Consider the following 25,235-nt stretch of genomic DNA (forward strand, 5'->3'; position numbering starts at 1 on the left):
CAGAAGGCAGTTTGCTTCTTATGTCAGCTGGGCCTCATGATATTTTCCTTCCTGTAAAATACATAAGAGATCTTGTCACAAGCACAACCCTCAGTGCTCAGTTCTCAAAGCACAGCCGGGAAGGAAGGAGGCAGAGATCAGCTGGGAAACATGCACCGATTTCACAGAGCTTGTGTCACACACAGTTATTGACCAGCTGAGGTTGGAAGAGACCTCTAGAGACCACCAAGTCCAACTGCCCTTTCTCAAAGCACAGCCAACTTGCTTCGGGCTGTGTTCAGTTGGGTGTTGAATATCTCTACGGATAGAGATGTCACAGCCTGCCCGAGTGCTTCTTCCAGTGGCTGGCCGCCTTCACAATGAAAAGTATTCTACTTATGTTTAAAAGAAATTTCCTGTATTTCAACTTGTGCCCATTGGCCTTTGTCCTGTCACTGGGTAACACTGAGAAGACTCTGCTCCATCTGCTTTACTCTGCTCCATCAGATATTTATACATACTGATAAGATGCCTGCTCCTGTGCCTCCACTCCTCCAGCCCAAATAGTCCCAGCTCTCTCAGCCACTTCTTGTATGAAAGATGATTTAAGCCCTTAATCATTTTCATAGCCCCTTGCTGGACCTGCTTCAGTATGTCCCTGTCTGCCTTGCTCTGGTGAACCTAGAACTGGACCCAGCACTCCAGCTGTTTGTCACCACTGAGCAGAGGGGAGGGATCACCTCCCTTGACCTGCCTATTGCAACCCAGGGTTCTGTCTACCTTCTTTGCTGCAAAGACATGTTGCTTCCTGATAGGCAACTTCTTGTGACACCCTGGGATGTCCAAGGCCTTTCCTGCAAAGCTGCTCTGCAGCGATCAGCCCCAAGCACCTCCGCAGCCCTAGCCTGGGAGAGCCGCACCATCCCTCAGGAGCTGGGACTGCATCCAGTGCAGTGCTGGGGCAGCCGCTCCATGTGGTGCTGGGGATTGTGCCCTGTAGCACATCACCACCGTCACCCCGCATGTGCACTATGTCTTCAGCAGAGTTTGTGGGGAATCCAGATGCCTTCTTTTGACATCTGTATTGGGCTTATGTGGCAAGGTTGTGGTGATGGGAGGGCTGCAGGGATAGCTTCTGTGAGATGACACAAGCAGCTGCCCTCATGTTGGGCAGAGCCAGCTCCAGTTGGCTCCAAGGCAGACCCACTGTTGGCTGAGCCCATCCGCGATGGTGGCAGTGCCTCTGGGATAACATATTTAAGAAGGAAAAAAGAAAACTGAACAAGAGCAACTGCAGCCAGAGAAAGGACTGAGAACATGTGAGAGAAACAGCTCCGCAGACACCAAGGTCAGTGAAGAAGGAGGGGAGAAAGTGATCCAGGTCTCGGAGCAGATTCCCCTGCAGCCCACGGTGAGGCACCCTGTCCCCCTGCAGCCCATGGAGGTCCATGGTGGAGCAGATACCCACCTGCGGCCCATGGAGGTCCATGGTGGAGCAGATACCCACCTGCGGCCCATGGAGGTCCATGGTGGAGCAGATACCCACCTGCGGCCCATGGAGGTCCATGGTGGAGCAGATCCACCTGCGGCCCATGAAGGACCCCATGGTAGAGCAGGGGGATGCCTGAAGGAGGCTGTGACCCCCTGGGAAGTCCACGTTGGAGCAGGCTCCTGGCAGGACCTGTGGCCCTTGGAGAGAGGAGCCCACATGGAGCAGGTTTGTGGCAGGACAGGTGACCCCGCTGGGGATCCACGCTGGAGCAGTTCATGAACTGCAGCCCATGGGAATGACTCATGCTAGAGCAGGGAAAGAGTGTGAAGAGGCAGGAGCAGCGGCGAAGAGGCTTTATGGACTGACTGCCACCCCCCCTCCCACCCGTCGGGAGCCCGGAGCGATGTTGAACCCTGGAAGAAGGGGAGGAGGTGGCTTTATTTTGCTTTATTGCAGGCTCTGCCCGTGTCGGTAACCGATGATGACAGAGCTTTGCTCCCGGGGAACCCCAGCACCAAGACGCTTCACAGACCCCACGCCCACCCCCACCGCCGGCTCCAGCACCGTCCAGGCCGCTCCCCGTGTGCCCGTCAAGGCCTGCGGGCGGGACCTCCGGGGGAGGCGGTGCCGGCGCCGCGGGGAGGGCGGCCCAAGGTCGGAGCGCGGGGCGGCGGGGCTCGGCCAGGCGCTGCCTGCGGCCTGCGCTGCCCGCAGATGGAGTACGACTGGCTGGGCTTCGGCTACGCGGCGCTGGTGGCGGCGGGCGGCGTCGTCGGGTACGCCAAGGCAGGTAGGTGCCGGTGCCGGCGGCGGGGCGGGGGTGTCCCGGTCCTGCCCGCAGGCAGCCTCCGCTCCGCCCGGCTCCGGCCCCGGCCCGGCGGGTGTCCGAGTGCTGCGGGCGGGAGGAGGGGCTGTGTCATTGCTGGGCGGACCTCAGGGGCTTAAATGCTGTCCAGAGAGGTGTCGGGGTGTCGGCCGTGCCCTGAGGCTCCGGGACTGTGTGCCGGCCCCGAGCGGGGGTGACCCCGGCACGCCGGGCTGAGTCCTTGTTGCATGGGCACGGTGCTCGGCCGAGGTCTGGCAAGATCAGCAGTATATGTGTTCTTTTACTAACTGCTTTATCTTTAATTTTATTCAAGGCAGCGTCCCTTCTCTAGCTGCTGGTCTTCTCTTCGGTGGCTTAGCAGGACTAGGCGCTTACCAGCAGTCCAAAGATCCAAAGAATGTGTGGCTTTCCCTTGGTAAGTGTGCATGGCTGGTAGCAGTGGGGATAGTAACCTGCTTCCTACCACGTTTCAGCTGACCCATGCCCTTTTATTTGTACAAATGTTTTAAGTGGTGGCGGGGCCTGCTGCCTACAGCCAGGAGGTATTTGTATGAGAGCGTGGTACCTGGTTCTAAAACCTAGGTTGTCCTTGAAGCCAGAGTTGGTGAAAAATACCTATCTCCTCTGACAGATCAGATCCTGTTTAAGCTAATGTAGGCACAGGAAACATATGTGGAAAATGGTTGTGAAACAGCATTTTTAGCCTGTTGTTGTGGAGTGTTTTTTCAATAGTGATAGCACTGTGACAAGCAGTATGTGGCTTCATGTGGCTGGTTTGCACAAGCATCTCAGAAGAGCAGAGCATGTTTTAAGGCATCATATACTGTGGAAGAACAGTCTGGAGTATGTAAAAGAAAGGAAGCAAGGATCTATTCTGCCAGAAGTGGTAGGTTGGCTTGCAGTTAACCCTTCAGGTGAAGGATGAAATGTCAGTGGAAAGTATTATGAAGCACTGGAAGAGGTCAGGTGGACCTTGGGGACTTCCATCACTGCAGGACTTTAATAACTGGTTAAACCAGTATCTGGGATTGATCTTGCCTTTGGGCACTAGGTTAGCCTAGGGGTCCTCTTGAGGTTCCTTCTAGTTCTGTAACTATGTCATAGTATTACTAGTGTTATGATACTGTAGCATCACAGTGATTTAAGACTGCTTAAAACCAATAGGACTGGATCATGTAACGTGCTGAGAGGCTTTATGAAACAACCCCTGGCAGATACTGCAGAGGCCCAAACTGTCTTGTCAGTACGGAGTGAAACATAAAACACAGCTTAGTGTGAGTCAGAGTTTCCATTTGTGAACTGTGTCTCCCACTCTGGTGTGCTGTGGGAATGGCTATGCATCTCTGGCATGAGTTTGTCATCAGTGTCACGACAGAGAGATGAGCAGCTTCCGTACATCCTGGTGTGGTGCATGTAGTGCTTTCAAGTGGACCTCTTGAAAGCTGTGTTGTGTCGCATTCTGGCACAACTCTTTATTCATCCATTCCTCCTCAGCCCTGCTGTGATGTACAGTTGTGGCTTCCACTGAGCTTTAGGTAGAAATACAGAAAAAGAACCTTGGCAGGATGTCTTTAGAATAGCTTTTGCTCTGTCTGATGCAAACAAACCGGAAGCTGTGGAGAAGGGTATACAACGCCTCCACCTGCCTTTCTTCCTTGAAGAAACAAGGGCCCTGTAACTTTTGTGTGAATATTGATGGGATTTTTTCCCAGATCTAGAGATTAAATAATTTGGAGTAACGTTTAAAATGTTAGTTGCTCTTTCAGTTTAATCCCTTGGATGGCTTGTTGTTTGCTAATCCATATTTTCAAGTGGGGCTATTTTATTTCTAGTTGTAGTATTTAGTGCTGTCTTCCAGAGCAGAATGTCACAGTGAAATAGGAACTGTAATAAGATTTGCTTCCCATGTAGTGAACTTTGTCACCCTCCCAGTTTTCTGGCAGTTCTGGGCCTCTCTGTATTCAAGGAAATAATCATTCTTCTGCAAATAAGGAGAAGCTGGGGGAGAGTTAGTGATCTGCCCAGAGGATTGGAGGGTAGACAGTAGCTTCAGCCCTGATGAGATGTATAGGCCTCTGCTGAGCACTGGAGCATGCTTACTGATGCTGCTGAGAAGCTTGCAACAGCTCTGCTGTTTAACACAAATAAGTAAAATGTTTGCATACGCCTCCCTAGGGAGAGGAGGGAGGGAGGGAGGCATTCCTGCCTGTGGACAGAGGCCTGTTGCGCTGGTGCTGCTGAATGTCCAAGCGCTGCAGCACTGCGCTGGTATTTCTGTTCTGACTGGGCTTCTTTTCAACAGTGGCGTCTGGGACCTTGTCTGCTGTTATGGGAATGAGATTTTACAACTCCAGAAAACCAATGCCTGGGATAGTTGCTGGTGCCAGGTAGTCACCTCTCTTTTGTTCTTGCCTGTATTTTTGAATAAGCATTTTATTTAACTCATTTGTGGATTATATTGTTTTAAAAATGCTATGTGGTGAAAAATGAAGTCTTCTGGTGGAGTTCTGCTAAATGAAATCTCGTCGATGTTTTCTTCCTTGTTGTTCTTTTCCTCCACCCCATTTACTTTTTCTGTAACAACTGTTCTGTTCAACAGTTTACTGATGGTTGGACGGCTTGGACTGCAGCTCATGGAAAAGCCTCTTGAGCCATAAGTCTGCATCAAGTCACTTGAAGATATGTGATTGAGAAGCCTGAAAATGCAGCTGCCTAAACGTGCTATACAGAAGTGGGAAAGGCACTGCTACCTGTGCACTGTATTTTTTATATCCTGACACGTGAGCTGTGTTTTTTAAAGGAGAGCCCTTCTTATGTTTTCCAAAATAGTATTTGTCTTAACTGCACTTTTTTTTCTGCACTTTGAAGCAAGAAAATATGATTATAGCATTAGTTTAGCCTCTGGTCCTGCAGCTTACTGTAGGCAAAGGCCTCTTGGCACTTACACATAGATAGTTGCAGGATTGAAGCTTAAATGTGCTATCTGGACTTATCATTCTAAAATCATATATAGCCCAAAACCAAGGGGTGAGGAGGTGCCAATTTATAGCTAGTAACTACCATAACAAATGTGCTTATTGTGTTACTTCTCCCTTTCTGTGCCACTTCATCCTGTCATCATGTTTGTCAGTCAGGGGCTTTGTTCTTCCAGCACTGTGTATTAGAACCATGTCCCACAAAACACAATCATGGAGCAGGCTGTCAGAGCAATGAATGCAAACCTGTTACTTGCAATTACTTGTAAGCAAAAGTGCCCAGCTAAATGTAATTTGTTTCACTTTTACAATTATTATTCATAAATAAAAAATATGCTTTATTAGATAATGCTGAACTGTAAGCATAGCTCTTGCATTTAATGAGCATTAAAATGTTATTCTCAATAAACCAACAAATCATTATTGCAAACTTCTGCATGCCACACAACTTTTTCTTTAATTGTTTATCATCTGGATTGATACACTTTCGTGTCTTTTCTGCAGGGTGCCTGGATGTATTTGCAAACATGAATTATGTAAATAGTCTTTACTCTATTCCCTGAATCTAGTGACTTGCAAATATAAAAATCCCATGAACTAGGGGGGAGATGTAGAGAACAAAAGCATGCAGACCATGTGTTCAGAGAAGTGTTATATTAGAGTTGGTTTTTATTTTGTTTTGGTTTGTTTTTTTTCTTCTTTCTGAGAGGAATCCTCTAGTTTAGATTTGAAAAATGCCTTATGAAAGTTTAAAGACTGAAGTTGATCAGCCTTTGCCCTCAGTTGATTCCCCTGATGCCTGAAATCATTCTAAATATAAACCTGCGATACAGAAATAATCCTGGACGCTGCACATGGATGGTACCATATCCCTTGTCTGGTCTCATTTAACTTACATCCCTTTGTGCAGAGGTTCTGAGCTTCACTTTTTCAGCCATTCTTTGTTGGTGCTGGTACTGGGAGAAATGGAAGCAGTGCTTGCATTAGATTGGTGACCCTCTGGAGTTGCTCAGAGTTCTCTAGATATCAGGCCAGTACCTTAGCAGGAGAGTAACATCTTGTGGATTTCCTTCTTTCTTTCCTTGATGCAGCAAAACAGGCTGGGCAGTGAACTGCTGCTGCTGGGGCAGGAGGCACAGAATTAGTCCTGTGGTGGTAGCCAGGCTCTGCCAGCCAGTGGTTTGCCAGGCAAGTGGCAGTAGTGAGGCAGGGCTGAGGTCAAGCCAGGATGCCAAGTCAAGCAGGTTGGGTTCCACATTAGAAGGGACATGCTGAGACCTTTGCTCCTGCACAACTCTGGTAAGGGTCTCAGGCCACACAACTTGGGTCAGAGCTGGCTTAAGCACAGGCAGTGAGATTTCTTGAGGGGAAACTTGCACACCTTGTGTACTTGCACACCTTCCTAGAGGCGTTATTCATCATCCTGCAGAGTTCAGCTTCGGGTGCTTACTTTTTCCTCTTACCTCCCTGCACGGAAACAAGGGGTGTGCAGGTCAGCAGATGATTTTGTTTATAAATCATCCTTTTAAGTGCCTAATCCCAGGCCATGAACCCAGCGTTGGTGGGCAGATGTCTGAATATCTTTGCTCTAGCTCAAAAAGCTTCATCAGCCAGACATTAACATTTAAGCCACTTCTCTTTAAACTACTGTATGAGTTTCGAATTGCTTTTGAAGCAGTGTTCTTCTGTAGAAGATGCAAACAAAAATACATCTTCTGCAATAAAATGAGAACAGCCACAATTTGGCAGTTTTCTAATTGTATAATGCTGGTCTCGTATCAGGTATCTTCGCGTTTGGGCTGCGATTCTCCTTCAATGGAATAAAGACAACAGAAAGCAGGGAATTGGACTGATAAGCTTTTAAACTCTTAGGCCAAACTCTTAAGCCTTGCTGCTGTTTCATGAATTTCGGAAAGCAGTAATTCCTTAATTAAAGCTTAAATTCAGAACAGCTGGTAGAACTCATTACTGCTTTCCATGTTCAGGAGAAACTGCAGTAAACCAGTGAGGAGAGAAAAGCTTTAGCCTTACATATTTTTTACCCCCTTGGAACTTTATCAGGATATATATTAAATGTCCTAAGCATTAGATGGTATTTCTGCACTAACGGTTCAACATGTATCAATGAATCAGAGTTAAAATGACTATACAAAGCGTATCTGCTCTTACTACTGATTTTTCTTTCTGTTTGTGAGAAGAATTTCTGAACACTTGTCATGCTTTGATTACAGACAAGTAAAGGCTGTTATGGTTATGTCAAAGCTGTTCCATATGGTAAGGACAGCATGTTTCTTCTAGCCATGTTTAGTGCCATAAATAGTAGCTGTTTATTTTTCTGCTCTACGTGACTTACAGACATGTGAGCGGTGGACACGTTATTAGTCAATTCCTTGACCTGACTGTGATTTTAACCAAATCACAGCATCTTGTACTAGAGATGAGTGATTCATTTCTCTTGTTGGGTTTTTTTTTTTTATTTGGTTTGTTGGTTGGGGTTTTTTTTAATTACAAAACCAGTGCATTTATGCCTGTTGAAAGTCTGAGGCTGTCCTCTGCCGCAGCCAGTTACAGGTATACTTTACAGATAACTTAAGATGCATTTAAATAGCATAGGGGCATCTGTTAGTACTAAGGGAATGACAAATAGTTAAGCCTAGGCCAATGGAAATTGAATTAAACTGTCTAGTGCATTACTAAGCAGATATCCTTATCTAGCTCTTCTAGTATTGAAAGTGGCATTTTCTTTAGGTGCAATTTTCATAACAAAATATTTGACTTTTTAGTACAACTGGTTTAGATTAAATTGATTTCCAGGAAGTTAATGTAACCCATATATTATAGCACATTAGGTCAACAACAGGAATTTAAAATTTATATGCAGTTATAAAAGCCATACAAATACATTTTTTACAATGCTTAATGTAATCATTAACAGCTTTACATCTTTAAAGAACATAGTCATTTTATACTTTAAAATGGCAGGTTTAATGTAACTACTAGGCCTAAAGCATCTGCTCTAAATGCAGTTGTTAACAGAAGTAGCCTAGCCCTACGCCCAAAAAACAATTTATTGTACATTGCAAGGTCCTTTGCAGGATATTATTATAAAGCTTATCATGGAAGCCAGAGAAAGTACTGAGTAAGCATATAAACAGTGAGGTATTGCATTATTAAAGTTTTTGTGTGCTTTCAGGTACCTAAGTTAGCCTTTAAGAGCTAAACCAGAAATCAGCGTTTTTGAAGAGCAGCCCAATATCCTCCCTCACGTAGCTTATTCAACTTGTGTTGTTTAGTTTGATCACCCAATAAAGACATGTAGAAACAGGAGCTTACTGAGAATTCATGCCTTTTTGACTAAGTCACTTTTAAATTAACTGACAGACTGCACTGGTTTAGGCTCCTTAAAATGTCACTGTGACACCCCCTTGACAGGACAGATATCAATCTCCACAGATCTTTGACCAAAAATGGTAATAAGTTAATTGTAACAGTAGAATTTAATTTTCAGGCTTCACTACTGCTTGGCGAGATCAGTCTAGCATCCACTACTTGTTTAGCTATTTTACAGTATTGCTATATCATTCTATAGCCATGTAAGGGCTAAGTTTTTAGACCTTTTCTTGTGTAGTATTTATCAGTAGATTGTGTATGTCCTACCACCAGGAGTCCTCGTTGTTATGAATATTTGCACATTACAGATCCTAAGTAGCTCTTGAAGTACAGGTGAGCTCTGAAATCCTCGTAGGAGAGCGTGGTGTCCTTCACAAAGCCCTGTCTGTGCTTTCACTCTGATCTTTTTGGTAAGGAACTAGCTGAATATCTGAAAGCATGGTGCTGCTCTGCTTTAGCCCTGCTTCCAGCTGCTCGTGTACTTCAGACACATGCCAATAGTGGATGTTGCATTGGGCGAACAACCATAACAGTTGTTTTAAGAGTATGACGAGATCCATCTATAGAAAAGTGTCGAGTGAAGTCTACTTCTCTGTAGTTTTGGCAATATGTGTCATACAATACCTCAGTAAATCCTACTGTATAGACACTATTTTACATGGTATTATACGTATTATACAGGTAATAGAACGCAAGGTCTTTTTTCCTTCTTTACTGTTGCATAGTCTTCGGACAAGTTAGAGCAAATAGGCATTTCAGGTTTCCAGTGCAGAACTGAACACAGCTGACATAACCTCTATAAGGATGTATATATACTTTCTATCTGTTTCCTCCATATTTGGCCATCCAGTCTGTTCTTCCGTGTACTGGCTGAATTGGTGGGCGAGTTAAGATACTCAAGTTTTTGGCTGCTGAATTGAAAGTAGGACCTGGTAACTGAGCACGAGCAGCTTTGGTTTTCCACGAATAATCTGAAAGGAATAAGAACTCAGAATTAACTATGACTCAAGAGGTATTTTACTCTTCTGCAAATAAAAGAGCTTGAAGACGATTTGTACTCAAGGATGCTAACGCAGCAGGATGCTTTGTTCTCTGACATGCTGTCTATGCTTGTTTATAGATGATGTTAATGTTTTCTATAGTTTGTGTATCTTATTAGTTATTCTCATCTACTGGATACTTGTTTTGCAGCAATCCCTTGAGAAAACACCGAGACTGAAATTCAGTGCAAAAACTGATGTGCATGTCTACAAGTTTGTATCTCCTGTTACAAAACCGCTACAGAATGGAAGTGTTCTTTCCTCTATCTCAAATATTTAAAAAAGCATATAATTATAGCTTTGATAAAATTATTAAGACCCAAGCAGCCGAGACTGAAGTACAGCTGCTGGAGAGCCTCTTGTTCCTTTTGAGATTTTATGCCTTTTATTCCCCTCCTGCTTAGCTGAGAACTCGTGGTGTACCTGGTGGCGAGTTCTCTTCATCTCCTTCTCCTGTTTGTCTATTGATTTTGTAGGATCTGTCCAAGTCGATATTTTGGGGTTTTTTTTATCCCTTATTATTCTCTTAATATTGGCATCCACCTACTCTCAGGCACTGAAATGTGCACTACTGTATTCCCATCCTTCCTACTCAGATTTCCTGTTTCTGCATTTCAGATAGATACCAGTACCCCAAGCTTCATGTGATTAAAGTATCTGTCCTGCTGCAGGGGGGTACAGCTCATAGTTTTCCTCATGTTCATCACCAATTCTGCCTTTTTCCCAATCCCTTAAAGTCAGTCATTTGAGACCTCTTATCCAGACTCTTACTATACCTTACTATTGTTTCCTTAGTATTCCCAAACTATATCCTGCCCTTTCCATTTCTACTTTTGTATTTTAGTCTTCTATTAATATTACTATTTTTATTTTTAAATTTAACATATTACAGCTTTGGGGTTTTTTTTCCTGCCTATGTATCGTTCTGTTTCTTATGGAAAACCACCTATTTTTTTGTGGTATTTTAAAACAGTGGCTTGAACCCATTAAGGAACCAGGTGAGGATCAAGATATGTAAAAAGGAGGACTCTCAGGGAACTGAAATTGGGGGTCATATCTCTACCTCTTTGAAAATGAATACTGTTCCTTTTTATTGTAGGCTGGCATTCCCTATCTTTCATCAACAAGTATGATTCCAGCCTACCCCCTCTCTTGGCAATAAAGGTCATTTTTCTTGGGTCTTAGCATTTTCCTCAGAGAAAGTGAGGAAAATGCTACATTAGATTATTTAAATTATGGCATTAAAAACTTAACAAATGAAGACAACAGAATAAAAACAATTGAGAGCATAACTTATTTCAGTTTGCATAATACAAAGCAAAGGGTCACCAAAAATGTTAATGGTTAAATATTGACAGATACGAGATAAAACCTGCCATTTGCTTCATCCTTATCTCTCTTCCCATACAAGTATGCAGAATTTAGGCTAAATATGAGGGGGTTAAGCAATAGGATTCTTGTTCTTCTCCAGGACATGGAAGAGTCTCTTAATTGACCTCCATCTGCCAGCCTTTCTGACTTTACTACACATTTTCAATTCCTAATTACAGATTAACAGTGAATTTATTTCCCTTTGGATCACCACATGTAATTCCTTTTCGTTCTCACTATTCACAGCAGTCTAGAGATAGTTGCAGATTTTGTCCTCCTGTGAACTTACTGATCCACACACTGTGACAAATCAAAACTCTCGCTGTTGTGTTTCAGCTGTGAGTTGATAAGATAATGAAGTGCAGCTCCAGCCTTCCCTGGTGGGCTTCTGATCAATTCAGAATATGCATACATCTAAGCATATTTGATGTATGTATGCCATCTCCTTCCTTCCCTCCCTCTCTCCTTTTCAGAGGTTACTTGCAAGTGTCTAAGGGGAACGGGTAACTAATAAGAGCACATCAGCAAAAAGACAACATTAGGGAGGACCACATCAGATGGGTCTGCCACAGGCCCTTTAGTTGAACAATTCCGATTAGTTTAGGTCCTTGCCATTTCCTCTGAAGTAACTAGCAAAGTGTGCTCTTGGGTTTGGACAACAGTTCTAAATCTTCATTCACAAACCAGTTTCTCCTACATCCTGAGCACTTCTGTCCACCTCCCCTGAACTGGAAACATGCCAGCAAGGAAGGTGCTCAGAATGTCATCCACAGCATAGAGGATCCAAGGTAACAGTTACATTCAGAGTGGATTTCACATTGTTTTTAACTGATGAAACAGTCTTTTAATGTACATTAATGTACAGTTACATCATTACTGTATCATAACTATTAAGAACTCATCATTTGCATTCTCATTTGGCTTTTCCCTTGTACAATGTAGTGACATTGAAAGTTTGACTTCACAAAGGACTCTTGTGATACCTCATGGTTACAAGAGAAGTGTCATCTCGGGATCCGTAGGCTTACATAGCCAGTGAGATGAAGACAGTGAAAAACTGCCTATGTGATCACTGCAGAAACCACAGGCCAAGTTGGCAAGGCCAGTAAATGAGAGAAAATAATTTGAATTTACTGCTTATACCATAACTGTAACATTATTTGTGAATTTACTAAGTCACTTGATGGAGGTCTTTGACTTTTTTGAAACTGTTGAGGCCACTGTAAGCATGGATCAGCATCGTTCAATTGCACCTTTATTCTTTCTTTTACCTAACAACAGTAACAATTTCTTTACCTATCAGGACTGCCTCTAGACATCTACATTCAATTTTGTTAAGAACAATTTATGCCCAGGAATTTTATTTACAAAACTTGAGGAAAACTTTGCTAAGGGTAAAAAATCCAAAATCTAAATTTATAGGAATAAATTCAGGGAGCATGGGAAATGAACATTTCTTTTTGTCTCAGACATGTGGTAGAAGGATGTTTCTTACCTGATACAGGTGCACCAAGAGGAGCTAGCTGTATCCGTTGTCCTGCTGATCCAACTTCTTTTTTATGAAAGGAAGAGTTATATACTCCTGATGGGTTGTAAGCAGCACCACTTACAAAGCCAGGATTTCCTGTTGACATTACAGAGGTTTAATATTTTCAGTTGTGTTCAGAAAACCTTGCCTACTTTTTAAAGCCACTTCAAAATATATCTGCAGAACCACAAGATTTCCAAGTATGAATGTTCTTTAAAAACTCCCTAATACTTGTCTGTTGAAAAAAAAGTGTATGTTAACTCTTTGCTTTGTGTATTAGTTAGACCTTTTACAGCACTTAACAGACTTGCTACGCTGCAGATCCAGTACATCTGATCTGCAGTTCAGGAGGAATAAAGACAACAGAGCACAATGAACATTTCATTAGCATTTTCATTAAACTTAAACCACGTAGAAAGGTTTACACTGAGTTTTAGAGAAAGGTAGGATCTTACTTTTACTTATAGTTACTTGCTTTACTGGAAGCTGCTTTAAACACTTTAGTATTTGAAAGCTGGTGCTCAACAGCACTCTTATGCTCAACATGTTCTAAAGGCCTAAATCTATCCAAAATAATGGAACCAAACTTCTCTTGTGGGAAGAGGTGCACCACTTGAAGTTGACTTTGCCAGTTTCGCAGCTGAAAGCCTGCCATAAAACTTAGACCCAATTACCATCCTTCTTTAACCCTGATTATAAATGCCTAGTTTTGGTCCATCTCTTTCTTTAAAGCAGTGCTACCTTGGGATGGTTGACATAACCATCCTTATTTGGAAGCTGAGAAACATTGTGCATTTACCCACGAAATCGGTACTGAAGTTATTGTCCAGTGGAAGAGGTATTTGTTACAATATTTAGGCTCCCTCCTCCAAGAAAATTTCTTACCTTCATCACCTGGGACAGTGTTAATACTGTGCTGGCAAAATGTCCAGAGAGAAAAGCTTTTCTCTAGTGGTGTGGTTCTGTACTGAGTAGTATTAAAGCTGTGAACTACAAGGCCATACACCGTAGATTTAATTTGACCTTTATCAAGTGTGAGCATTTTTATCATACTAGTATTCAGCATGGTTTCAGTGGTAATTCCAGTAAAACACAAAGTATCTGATTTAACAGTTTTTCTGTCTCCTCAATCTCTGTCCTCAGTGCAATCCCAAAATGCTTCACTTCACACAAACACTCCCAGCCCTCTGTGATAATTTCAGAGCTTAGAGCAGTGGATCTATAAGCTGCAAAATTGGTCAACTACAAACCCAAAAAGGTATCCTCAGCTAATTACAGCTGTGTTGTGTCATTGCATATCTCCCTGTTCAACAGCACTAACAAAAAGCATTAAAGTTAACTCAGTTTCATCAGCCTCTCCAAACCGTCACTTTTGTCAGTTCCACAAGTAGTTGGGTGTCCATGTGGGCTCCCTGTGTCCTGTTGATGCCAGTCTCCAGCATAATAAAGAATGACACAAAAGCCTTGCTGAAAAATACAACTTTAATAAAAGTACTCTAAAAAAATTAACTTTCTTGTAGTCTTTAAGTTGTTCTTTCTTTTCAGGAATTTGCCTGAAAAACAAAACAACACAGCTTTAGTGATTTGTTCACCTGCCTGTGCACATACACACACACATAAGAGAATGTTATTCCCTCAGTTCCTCATTATTTCACTGGGAGTGGTTCATAGCTCTGACAGCTCAGTAGCATCCCTTAAAATTCTGGGGTTTGAAAATAAGAACATGACAGGCCTTAATTTATATAACCTCAGAAAGACTACTTCTGTCTGCTTCTTATCTACAGCTCAGCAAAGCTGCCTATCCTGTCAAAAATTGCTCAGCCATTATTTGGTTTTCCTCACCTTTCAATGTCCAGTGTCCTTTATGAACCCTTCTGCAGGAAATGGAAATGTGCAGCCAGGAGAAACAGCCTGGGGGAATCAGAGAGGTCTGCAGGGTGATCTTTTGTTCATGAGAACATGGGAAGAAAAAAAAAAAAAGCACATTATAAAATAACAGAATAACTACAGATAAATTAAAAAAATCTTATTGAAAAGCACAGTTCTTACCTCTGAACACTCCTGTACAAAAGAAAGGGATTCTTGCTATAGAAGTATTCATCCGTCAGGCATCCAGGAGGTTAGGCAGCAGGTGTACAAACGAACACTCATGGCCAAGATGTCAGCAAGTGTGTGGCCCAGGCTGTATGCTCTACCTCAAACAACACATACTTGATTCTTCATAATGAGGAATTGATGAAGAATTCATCAAGAATTGAAGAATTCATGAAGAATTTATGATAATTCATAATGATAAAGTTATTGAATCATTTTTGCTGGGTAAAGAGTGTAAAAACCCCTATGAATAGCTGCAGTGAAACCCATCACACAGGCAGTACACACCAGAAGGGCCAGAACCTGGGGGGAGAGGTGAAACATTCCAGCAGCTGTACAATGCTTTCAGCAGTGTGTTTAGACAATAAATGATATTAAACAATAGGCTCCATGGAAACCTGAGTTTCCACCCTCCTACACTGATGTAACTCCACCAAAATCTATGCAATCACAGCTCTGTAAAATCAGTGTAACAGAATCAGAATGCTGTCAATGGTGCAAGTTCCAAGTGCTGTTATGAACAAGCAGTCCTTCAAGAGAGATGCATACGCTGCTCCTTTACGATCGCTTCTTCACTCTTACCCATCAACAGTGCAGTGATATGCTGTGGATTATAATCAGGGTAATAAAATATTCTCTGTCTTTTAAAGCACATTCAGTGCCAAGAGTCCAGAAGTCACAATGAAGAGAGCAAGGTTTGACAAAACAGATTACAACTGAAAATGAAGTATATGATCGTCAGGAATCTGCATTATATGTGCAATTTTTACAACGAAAGGTAAAATATAAATAGGAAATGTGCAAAAGAACCAGACTATAATTGCTATAAATTACCTTTCAGATCCTCTAATTTTTCATTCAAACTTTCTTTGCATGATAGCTTTTCAATAGGTATAATTAAGTTCTCATCTGTAGACAGGGAAAATGAAAGGAAGAGAAAGATGGAAAGATAGAACTTTAGAAAAAGTGTATGAAGAGCCTGGTTAGGTGATACAAAAGAAATGAGGGAAAATAAAGCAAGAAAGAATAAATATCTGACATCTTTGTAACTATGTCTAATTCCTATCTTTTTTTTTCAAGCAGGAAATGTTACTCTAACAAGTTATTTAACAAGGTCCTTTTGTAATAATAAAATAAAAAAGTTTTTTACCAACAATGCAACCACATTCCAGTCACACAAATACATAAATCACAAGTTTAAGCACTCAGGTATATCTCCAAAGTTGGCTGATCATAACCTTACAATTTTTCATAAAAAATTTGTAACTATTTGCTTTTATCTTATTTCACCTTAGGGCAATGTTGTGGATGAGGAGAAAAAAAAAGAACAACTTAAATAAACTAAACATAATTATTTAGACAGTAACCAGCACAGTGTCAGCTTTCAGTTCTGTCAATATGAAAGAAGAAAACATACGTAATTTACATGTGTTGTATTTCCGTGATTGGTACTCCAGCTATCCCGGTTTCATGTGTGTCTTAAATATTGTTGCCTCTTCAGCACATGAAACATCACATGCAGATTAAGATACCAATGGAAATAATACCAAGTATTTTCAAATATACTAAATAATCAGTTTTAGGGGTTTTTTTTTTCTTCAAACTTTTGATAGATATACAAAGTAAGCCAGTAAGACAAAAGCAGGATTTTTACCATTACCATGCACCTTAATTCTATTTTCAGTGCAATTTGGTAGGTAGATGTCTAGCTTATTGAGGCATACTTCTGGAAACAGCTTTTGGCCTTTTTATTCCTTATTCCCTTGCATGACTGTTTTATGAATATATTAATTCATTAATTTTGAGACACCCAGATACTATATTTTGGAAAACAAAAAAGTATATATGATGATTGCTTAAAAAAGAAAAAGTCTCTTCTATTCCATCAAAATTCTGATAGGTGCTGTTATTTTTTCACTTCCTAAAATCTTCCACATAATTTCAGATGAACAACTTACAGCTCACCTGACTTTCAGAGGGAAAATCAGCTTTGCTGACACTGCAGAATGGCTACTAAACTTCTATTAAAAAGGAGTGCAGCATCTGTATGTAAACAAACCTGAAGTTCTTTCTGTACAAGCATGTAAGGCTAGGTGATTTATTGGCATTAAAGTGTTTGGGAGGGACGCATGCTAGCTGGACAATGCTGCAAAGTTGTTAATAAGGTAACCTCCCATAACATGGTGATGTGACTGTGTACTTAAAGTACAGGGCTTAGTGGTCAGAAGATAAGATTTTAGTCTTGAGTCTGATGCTTTCCTCAGTTAAATCCCAGATAAGCCTTTTAACTAGTCTTACTCTATAAAATGCTGATAATAGGATTCTTCACAAACTGCAGTACCAAAAGGCACCTTACTGCAAGTTCCTTACTGAAAATAAGGGGACTTTTCATGCAGCAAAGTATCTAGGACAAGGCTAACAGATTGTTAAAAGACATGTTTAGAATATTAGGTAGTACTTTCATTACATAAGCACACCACTCACCATCTTGTTTTCATATGTGAGATTGCTGTTTGACAGTGTTCCATAGCACACTGACCAGGCAGTAATGAGGTCAAACTATTTGCTTAAATTAACACAGTAAAATAATGGTCTGCAAGGATTTATGGACAAAATTTATCATGACACAACTTTATACAGGAGCTGGTCTATATTTCCTTTATGCTCTGAAAGCAAATACTTCATTTACATTTGAAGAAGTTGTTATTTTAAGAGTCTGTTGTTAAAACCAAGACAAAAAAATATCAGCCTAGAAGCTAAGCCTGACAACAGAAGTTAAACCAGATGGTCTTAATTAATTAAAGTATGATGAGATATAATGCGACCACTTTTAATTACACTTTTACCTGTAGTATTTCTGTTGAAGTCATTCCTCCTCCAGCATGTGCCAGTGGTTTAGAGTACAACTGGTTGTTCCAGGTTCCATGTAATCCTTCTTTAACTGACTGCTGCTAAGGAGACATTCTTAGGGTTTACACCTTCGGGGGGGGGAGTAGAAAAATGTTTAAATAATCAATTCTCAAACATAATTCAACCAATGAAAATAGACATTTCTAGAACAGTAAAACAACACTGAATTATTTGTGGTATAACGTAAACACCATCTATTTAAACAACAATGTCCATTGATTAGGTTAGATTTTTCAGCCAAACCATGAAAACTAGAGACACAGTTAAGAAACACTATTAAGAACATATTCGCCTTCAGGCTTTCAAGACCAACTTTTAAAAAGTCTTTTTAGCACAGTTGCTTAATTTCTATAAAAACCATAGTCTCATTATTGATATTTTTGACTCAAACAATTAGCACAAATTAAAAATACCTATGAAAAACTAGGGTTCTCAAGGCTTGAAAATAAGGTATTTCTTCAAGGATAAGCTAGAGTAGAGCAAAGAGGTTCTTGTTACTTGGCATGTTATGAGCATTACAAGAGTTAATAGGATTACACAGCATGAAGCAGCTCCCCAGATCTAGGTGGGCCCAACAGAACTACAGTAATATGGATAAATAACAAATATGGTCCCTCGGAGCTATTATTCTCTTAAGTGCTGAAATTATTTTTTACATCTATTGCTTTCTCACTGAAAGCTCTACTAAAACCAGAGAGACATTAGAAGCATGCTTAAAAAAAGATAAATACAGATGAACTTTCCATTTGTGTTACCTTTAGATAGGGAAGCGCTCCTCCCCCCCCCCCCCTTTTTTTGTTTTCACTTAAACTGATGAATTTCAGGCATGCCTATTTAACATTCAAGAAGCGATTTCCTATTCAGAGGTCATCACTGCCTAATGAATTCTTGAGAATTAGTAATACATTGTAACAAAACAACTTCCCTGACAATCAGGAATTCCTCTGTGAGCACCTAAATTCTCATACGTGGATTACAGTAAATGTCATGATACACTTACTGTAATTGTGCAAACCATCATGATAATAAAGAAAATATACTAAATGGAACACCAAGGGAAATAATTTGATTATAGAATATTTCAGAATATTAACTGAAGGAAACATTCAATTTTTCTTTTTCCTCCCTCCCATTCTTATTCCTAGCAATTTCATCATTTCATGTTATTTTCCTGATAAAATTACCCAGATTTAGACTAAGCTATCTATTAAGTTTTAAGGAAGATGACTACCTTGGGAAGGGAAACGAGTATGTGAATTCCCGCCAATGTAAGCGGCTGGTATTTCTAAACACTTCCTACCACAGGGCTAACTGTGCTTACCAGAACGTTAAATTCAAAAAAAAAACCCCAAACCTCCTGATATTTCAAAAACTGAGAACTATGCTCTCTCTATATATTATGTAATTTCTTTAGTCCTCAAATACACTTGCAATATATCAGGATATATTCCTAAGAATCCAAGAGACATTGGATTCATATTACTGAGGCGTTTATATGTTACTAGGCATAAGAAGGCCTGTGAGCCTTTATGGTGTACAGACAGCATTGATCTCCCTTCCACGTTTACATAGGCAGGAACTTCTGCATTAATTATGATGAAAGACATTCTAGGAAAGGCATTTAGGCCACAACTTGAAAATTTAGCCTGGTTATGAACAACAAAATTATCCAGTGTGAAATCTAAAGTTTAAATGTAGTGTATGTGGATTGTTCATAGGTTGGATTTTCCGTATGTATTGACTTTTTACCCTTACCAGGTAGATTCTTGATTGTCTTAAATAGTACTGTTTTGCTGATGTATTTAACCTTCCAGAATCGTTTGTCATCAGAACCTTATTTTCCCCTCCTGGCTGGATACAGAATGAAGCTTTTGGTTCTGGCACACTGAAAATCGAGATGTTCAAACAAAAATCAAAATGTGACCAACAGCTCCAGCTCAGAATACCACAAACTGACCTAGCCTGAAGATTACAGTGGCTCTTCTCTTACCGTACTTTCACCAGTAAAATTTATTTCCACAAAGTAACAGCCAAATATCATACCTCATGGGAGTTTGACCTAGGACTTTAAAGAAAAAAAAGTGTATCCAACACTATGGAATTAAAGTAAATGTGGATAACTGTGGCTGAGCTGAGAACCCACACTTAACTGACAAAGGAAATGAAGTTAGTAAATCTGATTTTAGTAAAACACACAGTTTCTTAATACCATGACAAATACCTAAACCATGCAGTCCCTGAAAACAAATTTGGTTGTTTGAATACTACTGGTGCTATATCAACACCACATCCAAAGCTAGTCTGCTTACCCAGCACTCTGCATTCTTGCAGAAGTTTTGGTGACTTATATTTTAGCAGATTTGTCTTAATCAATCTATAAATCTACTGGATAATGTTTACCTAAAAAATTTTATAATTAATTTTATAATTACAGGACTTACCTAAAAAGACTTTCCTTGTTTTTCTTTTCTTTTAATAGTGGCAATGCTAGGTTTCTTTGAACATGACATTCCAAATTCTGTGTCATCCAAGTCATCCCAGCTATCCATAGCCTTTAATCAAAGTCTGACCCATCGTCTTCTGCAGCTTTTTAGGACCTACTGGCACCATTCTGAGGGCCACTACTGGCTTGTTTCTATTTTAAAATAGGGAAAAAAGCTTTCAATTCAATTCTATAATTTTATATTTTGCATCTAGTTCACTTCCTGACTACACTTATGAACTTTGAGGGATTTTTTTTTCCATTGTGTTGTGCCCATTTTGGTCATAGAATGATTTTAAGCAGAAACAATAACAATAATGCCTGCAGGTATTTTGAGTGTAGCCTCCTTTAGACTGTTATCCTTCTCAATCTACCTGAAACAACTGAAGTTAATGTTCTACTTGCAGACCCACTACTCCTTTGTGTCTGGCTGGACCTCATGCTCTCCAAACAGTGGTTGTAGATGAACTGTCAAGAAGTAGCACACTGGTGCAAGAACATTCCAGCAAATCTGCTCAAGGTTTAGGCATGCCAATTGTTGTGGCCCCAAAGTAAATACAGCAAATAAAGTTACTAGGCCTTTCTTCACACCATTTTCCAAAGAAATTACTAGATTTTCAAAATTTGTCCTTCTCATCTACTGTAAGTTTTGCTTTTCCTATATTTTCTGAATACCTGATTATTTAACACTACTTCCATATTTTAGTTACAGCAAGTGGAAAGCAAAATCAAGATTACAAAGTTTAAATATTCATCTTGCTAAAAATCTCTTGATAAATTCTTACAGCTTAGGAATTGGATGAAATCTCAGGTGTTTTATTGCTTCTAAGGGAGCAAAGTTCTCCCTTTCCATGCCTCTGTTGTACACTAAACAATGTTTTTGTGAACTGTTTCTCAAGAGTCAATAATGATAGCTGTTGTAACCACATTACTGCATAAGCATAACAGTAAAGGCTATTATAAATGAACATAACACTGTTGTCACAAGCAATCTATTTCTTATTTGTTGTGAATTTCAGTAAGTGGCCAGTTTGTCATCTTTATGAGTCTCTAACTACCCTGTCTATATTTCCTCTAATAAAAAGTCTGACAATTTTCATGGGATTGCCTGGCTGAATATAGTAAGAACCTTTAATAAAACCACCTAAGTATTTATTGAAGACAACTTACTGGCAATGAGGTTTTATTGATAGTTGGTAAAAATGGTTGTGCCTGTGGCTGCTGCTGTTTTGGTACTTGCTGGTTAGCGGTATTCTGAGGCAACTGAATCTGCTGGAGAGGCTGGTGGTTAACCTTTGACAGGGGCTGTGGCTGTGTTTTGTCAGCTACATCCGGTGAAGACAGAGGTTCTGGCTTGGATATAGCTTCCAGTTTGGGTAAAATTGGCTTTGGCTCTGTTGGCTGAACTGCTTTAATAGGAGTCTGCTTCTCCAGATACTGTGGAGGAGGTCCTAAAACTTGTCCAACTTGAAAGTAAGGGTACTTCAAAGCCTGGAGGAGATACAACATATTAATTTTACTTCAAAAAGTTTACTTTAAGCAGGTTCCTGAAGCATTTCAGCAAACCCTAAGGCAGAGATGCAAGACAGATGCATAATGAGAATTGGTAATTCTGTATTTTAAACCCTTCCCATCATATAATTTAGTAAGATGGGTCCAGTTGTAACATGTTAACAGCAGTCACGTCCTTTCTTCCCCTCCTTAACTTCTAGGTTTTGTAGAATCTGTGTTTTGCAGTGCATTTAACATTCAATACCATTCTATATTCATGCAGTAACAAATTTCAATCTTAGAACAGGGAATCTCCACTACCTTTACCACATGCTTTATTACATGTTTCCACTGCTAAGTATGTTTTGGCAACTCAATGAACAGATTAAAAAAATCAAACAAACCACCAAGACCCCAGAAGTGCAATGATTGCCATTTAATATTAATATATGGGGTTTACAATTAAAGTTTCTCCTTCATTTTTTTATCACCAGCTTTCCTTGTTTTTGTTTTGCTTTGAGGTACAGTCACTGTGCTTGCTGTGCTTTTGTGGTGTTTATTAGGAAACTACAGTGTCTGTCTTCAGGCAGATGTGCATTTCATTCTTTTCCTCTGACCTTTTAATGTCCACCGCTAGACAAACAGCATGGACATATCTTAGAAACACAGCTCCTCCTATGTCAAAACAATGCACTCTGCTACTCCTTCTGGGTAGGAGCCTACACTTTGTTAGTTCTCAAAGAGATGTTTTGCCTCAGCTGCACTTGAGCATTGCTGCCTTTGTACACATTTCAATGTATATGCATTAAACTCTCCTTTTGGCTGTGGATTACACAACTGCTGCAGCTGCTTCCTTGATAACTCACTTGGGCAAAAGCTGGTTGTTTACTCTCACAAAGCACCATGCAGTATTCTGTGTAGAGATATATAGCACCAGACTACAGTTAGATCTCAGTGACTGTAACAATAGATATGCTTTATAAAGTGGAGAGAAAGGGTTGCTTTACTTGGTACCATCTGCTTAACCACTTCTGAATGACATTACATCCACCTAGGATAACTTGCAATGTGTCCTTTTCCTTTCTCTATTGTATTCTCCTTTTATACCTTCTAAATAGGATCGCAGTAGGTATGAACACTGGGGAAAAAAAAAAAAAAAAATCAGGAATATGTAGAATATGTAACCGTGTTTGGTACTTGAAATCTGTTCTTTAAAAGTTAACTTGGAGAAAAACAGCAACCTTTGTGACCTACTGGTATGTTCTTCACAAAGTTCTTAGCACTTAGTACGGTTTACATCCCATTTCCAAGTAAAAATAATCCTTAGCTCTTCCATACTGCATTCCATCTGCAGCTTCACAAAAGTAAAGTTTTATTTTACATATCCCCCTTTGTACAGATGGGGAAGGTAAAAACAGGCAGCAGAAGTGACATATAGTTACAATTGAGGAAACTTGCAGCTCAGATTTTTCTCTATCCCGTACAGAGAATGTTTTAGAATACGCCAATATAGAAGACAACATAGCAGGAATAGCTAAAGAGTTTATGCTGTCTGCTGGGTAAGGTTTAGGACTTTCTCTCTCATTACTAGTCTCATTCTCACCAAAGTGTTCAAAATGAGGAAGCATTTCTCTGGCCATCAGTATTACAACAATGAATCAGTTTCTGTATCTACAATTTTTTTAACAATGCAAGAAAATTCAGTCTTATACTTAATCATTCAAATGCTCAGACCTGACTTGCTGTAGGTCTCTTCTTTGGATTCCAGTTCAGCATATCACTCATAAGCTGTATTGCTTCATTGCTTGCATTTGGGATGAGAGTTTTTAGGCTTATAGGGACGCATTGTGGGAAACGGAAATTCATGGCAGAAGCAAGGTGGTATCCTTCTGGCCAGTCACTCTGTTTCAAAGAAAATAAAAATCAGTACTAAAAAAGAACAAAGACTATATATGTTTGAGTTATTAGATCAAATTTAATTTTATGCAGCTTGAGTCACACTTGCTCTGCACAGCTTCTTCCTACATAGTGGAAAACAGGCATTCTTACTTTCCAATTATTTCCTATTTACAATTATTACACCAGTGAACTCAACAGTAGTCTCCAGTGGCAGTTCTTCTCAATCCTGTAGGTAAATGTGGAACTATCATTGTGGGTACCACACCTGTACATATTTTATCTGAAGGAGAAGAGAGTGCAGCAGTACCAGGAGCAGTACTGAACATCCCATCTACCACAGAAATGAACTCAAACCGTTGACTTCAACATACCTTCTTTATGGGAATAATTAAATCATAATTAGACACTATTACAACAGAAAAAAAAGACAACAACATGACCACCAGATAAACTTTTTTCTTTGAGTGTTTTAACTTTCCAAAAGTAAATCCTGAAGTCCTTCATTGCCTGATAATTGTATTGTTTGAATATAGAACTATAGAATTATCAAAGACCTCAAGAGATCATCTAATCCGTGCCCTTGTCCCTTCCTGACAGGTGTTAGTCTCGAAAAGCTTCCAGTGGCATTCCACAACTGCTCTGAACAGTTTATTCCAAAGCTTAATTCTGCACAAGATAGAAAAATGTAGGTTTCTCTTATGACAATAAAAGACCATTGCCGAGTCTGCTACCATCCGTGGATACCAAGAAGGACTATTTATTTCTTCTCTCTAACCCAGCCTTTTTATACATTAAAAGGTATATATTTCTCCCTCCCTTATTGGATCAGATGACATTCTGTTTGCCAGCGACAGTGATAAAAGAACAATTTAGAACAAAGTAGCAAGGGTTGCATGCTGAACTAGTGAAGTGCAGGGATAGGATGAAAACAGATCAAGTGCAAAAATGAAAAATACATTTCAATTAAAAAAAAAAAATTTGGAATTATTGAAAGTGCCATTGCCAACCTTCAACTAATGAAAATGCATTTATTTCATCTTTCCTTTTCAGACTGTCAGCAGCCTTTTTGTTAAACTGGCATAGTACAAGTGCACCATCACAGTCAGTACTTGAATGGTACAACTTATTGCTTTATTTATAAAATAAATAAACCAAAATTTTATAAATAAAGCAACTTCATTTATTAAATAAAGCAAAACAGTTGCATGTCACTATTAAAAAAAAAAAAATCAAACTCACAGATGTCATTAGTATGGTATTACAGACTTAAACAAAGGAAGGCAAATTGGAATGAAGATAGCTTCTGGGCATAATCCTTGTAATTCCTTATTGCAGGAAAATGGAATAAATGAAAATGTATGTTTGAAAAAAAACATGCTTGTAAAACTATCTGCAAAACCAGACTATTAAAATAACTGGTTATGTTTTTCAGAATGCAGAACAACGTAACAAATTTGTAACAATTGAACAATTTGTAACAAATGCATCATTTGTTGTGATCATTCCAATAATATAATATTTAAGTACTCGTCTCATACAGTAATCTCCCTGAAGAGGGGATGCCTTAGCATTGTTGTAAGGAGATAAAATTCCCAAGTCTGCCCCACAAATGACAGGGGCACAATGGAACTAACTGAAGCTTCCTGATCCCACAGCCTGCACTTCCAGAACTTGTTTATGCTAAACATTGCAAATGTTCCAGAAGCGCTTATGTTGCTCTCTCAGATATTCTTCATATCCATCAAAATATTCTTGTTG

General features: G+C 40.0%; 2 protein-coding genes across 2 annotated transcripts in view; one reads left to right on the forward strand and one right to left on the reverse strand.

Moving 5' to 3' along the window:
• The first annotated feature begins 2,111 nt into the window (after positions 1-2,111).
• Positions 2,112-5,702, forward strand: LOC115610523 (transmembrane protein 14C-like). Its single transcript, XM_030492194.2, has 4 exons — positions 2,112-2,261; positions 2,611-2,712; positions 4,600-4,684; positions 4,897-5,702. The coding sequence occupies exons 1-4, from the start codon at positions 2,186-2,188 to the stop codon at positions 4,952-4,954; spliced, it is 321 nt and encodes a 106-aa protein (XP_030348054.1). The 5' UTR covers positions 2,112-2,185; the 3' UTR covers positions 4,955-5,702.
• Positions 5,703-7,552: 1,850 nt separating this feature from the next.
• MAK (male germ cell associated kinase) overlaps positions 7,553-25,235 on the reverse strand; it is a 30,436-nt gene continuing 12,753 nt past the window's right edge. Inside the window, 10 exon segments of the mRNA XM_030492207.1 lie at positions 7,553-9,633; positions 12,569-12,697; positions 17,542-17,562; positions 17,565-17,640; positions 17,642-17,673; positions 18,909-18,912; positions 19,361-19,490; positions 20,057-20,229; positions 21,258-21,578; positions 23,313-23,480. Of these exon segments, the coding sequence (XP_030348067.1) occupies positions 9,482-9,633; positions 12,569-12,697; positions 17,542-17,562; positions 17,565-17,640; positions 17,642-17,673; positions 18,909-18,912; positions 19,361-19,490; positions 20,057-20,229; positions 21,258-21,578; positions 23,313-23,480 (1,206 nt within the window). The 3' untranslated portion in view covers positions 7,553-9,481.

Source organism: Strigops habroptila, chromosome 1 (genome assembly GCF_004027225.2).
Source record: "Strigops habroptila isolate Jane chromosome 1, bStrHab1.2.pri, whole genome shotgun sequence".
Lineage (NCBI taxonomy): Eukaryota > Metazoa > Chordata > Aves > Psittaciformes > Psittacidae > Strigops > Strigops habroptila.

Coding starts and splice junctions, on each gene's coding strand:
- LOC115610523 (XM_030492194.2), top strand. CDS start 2,186: ATGGAGTACGACTGGCTGGGCTTCGGCTACGCGGCGCTGGTGGCGGCG. Junction 2,713..4,599: donor GAATGTGTGGCTTTCCCTTG/GTAAGTGTGCAT, acceptor TCTTTTCAACAG/TGGCGTCTGGGACCTTGTCT. Junction 4,685..4,896: donor GGGATAGTTGCTGGTGCCAG/GTAGTCACCTCT, acceptor TCTGTTCAACAG/TTTACTGATGGTTGGACGGC.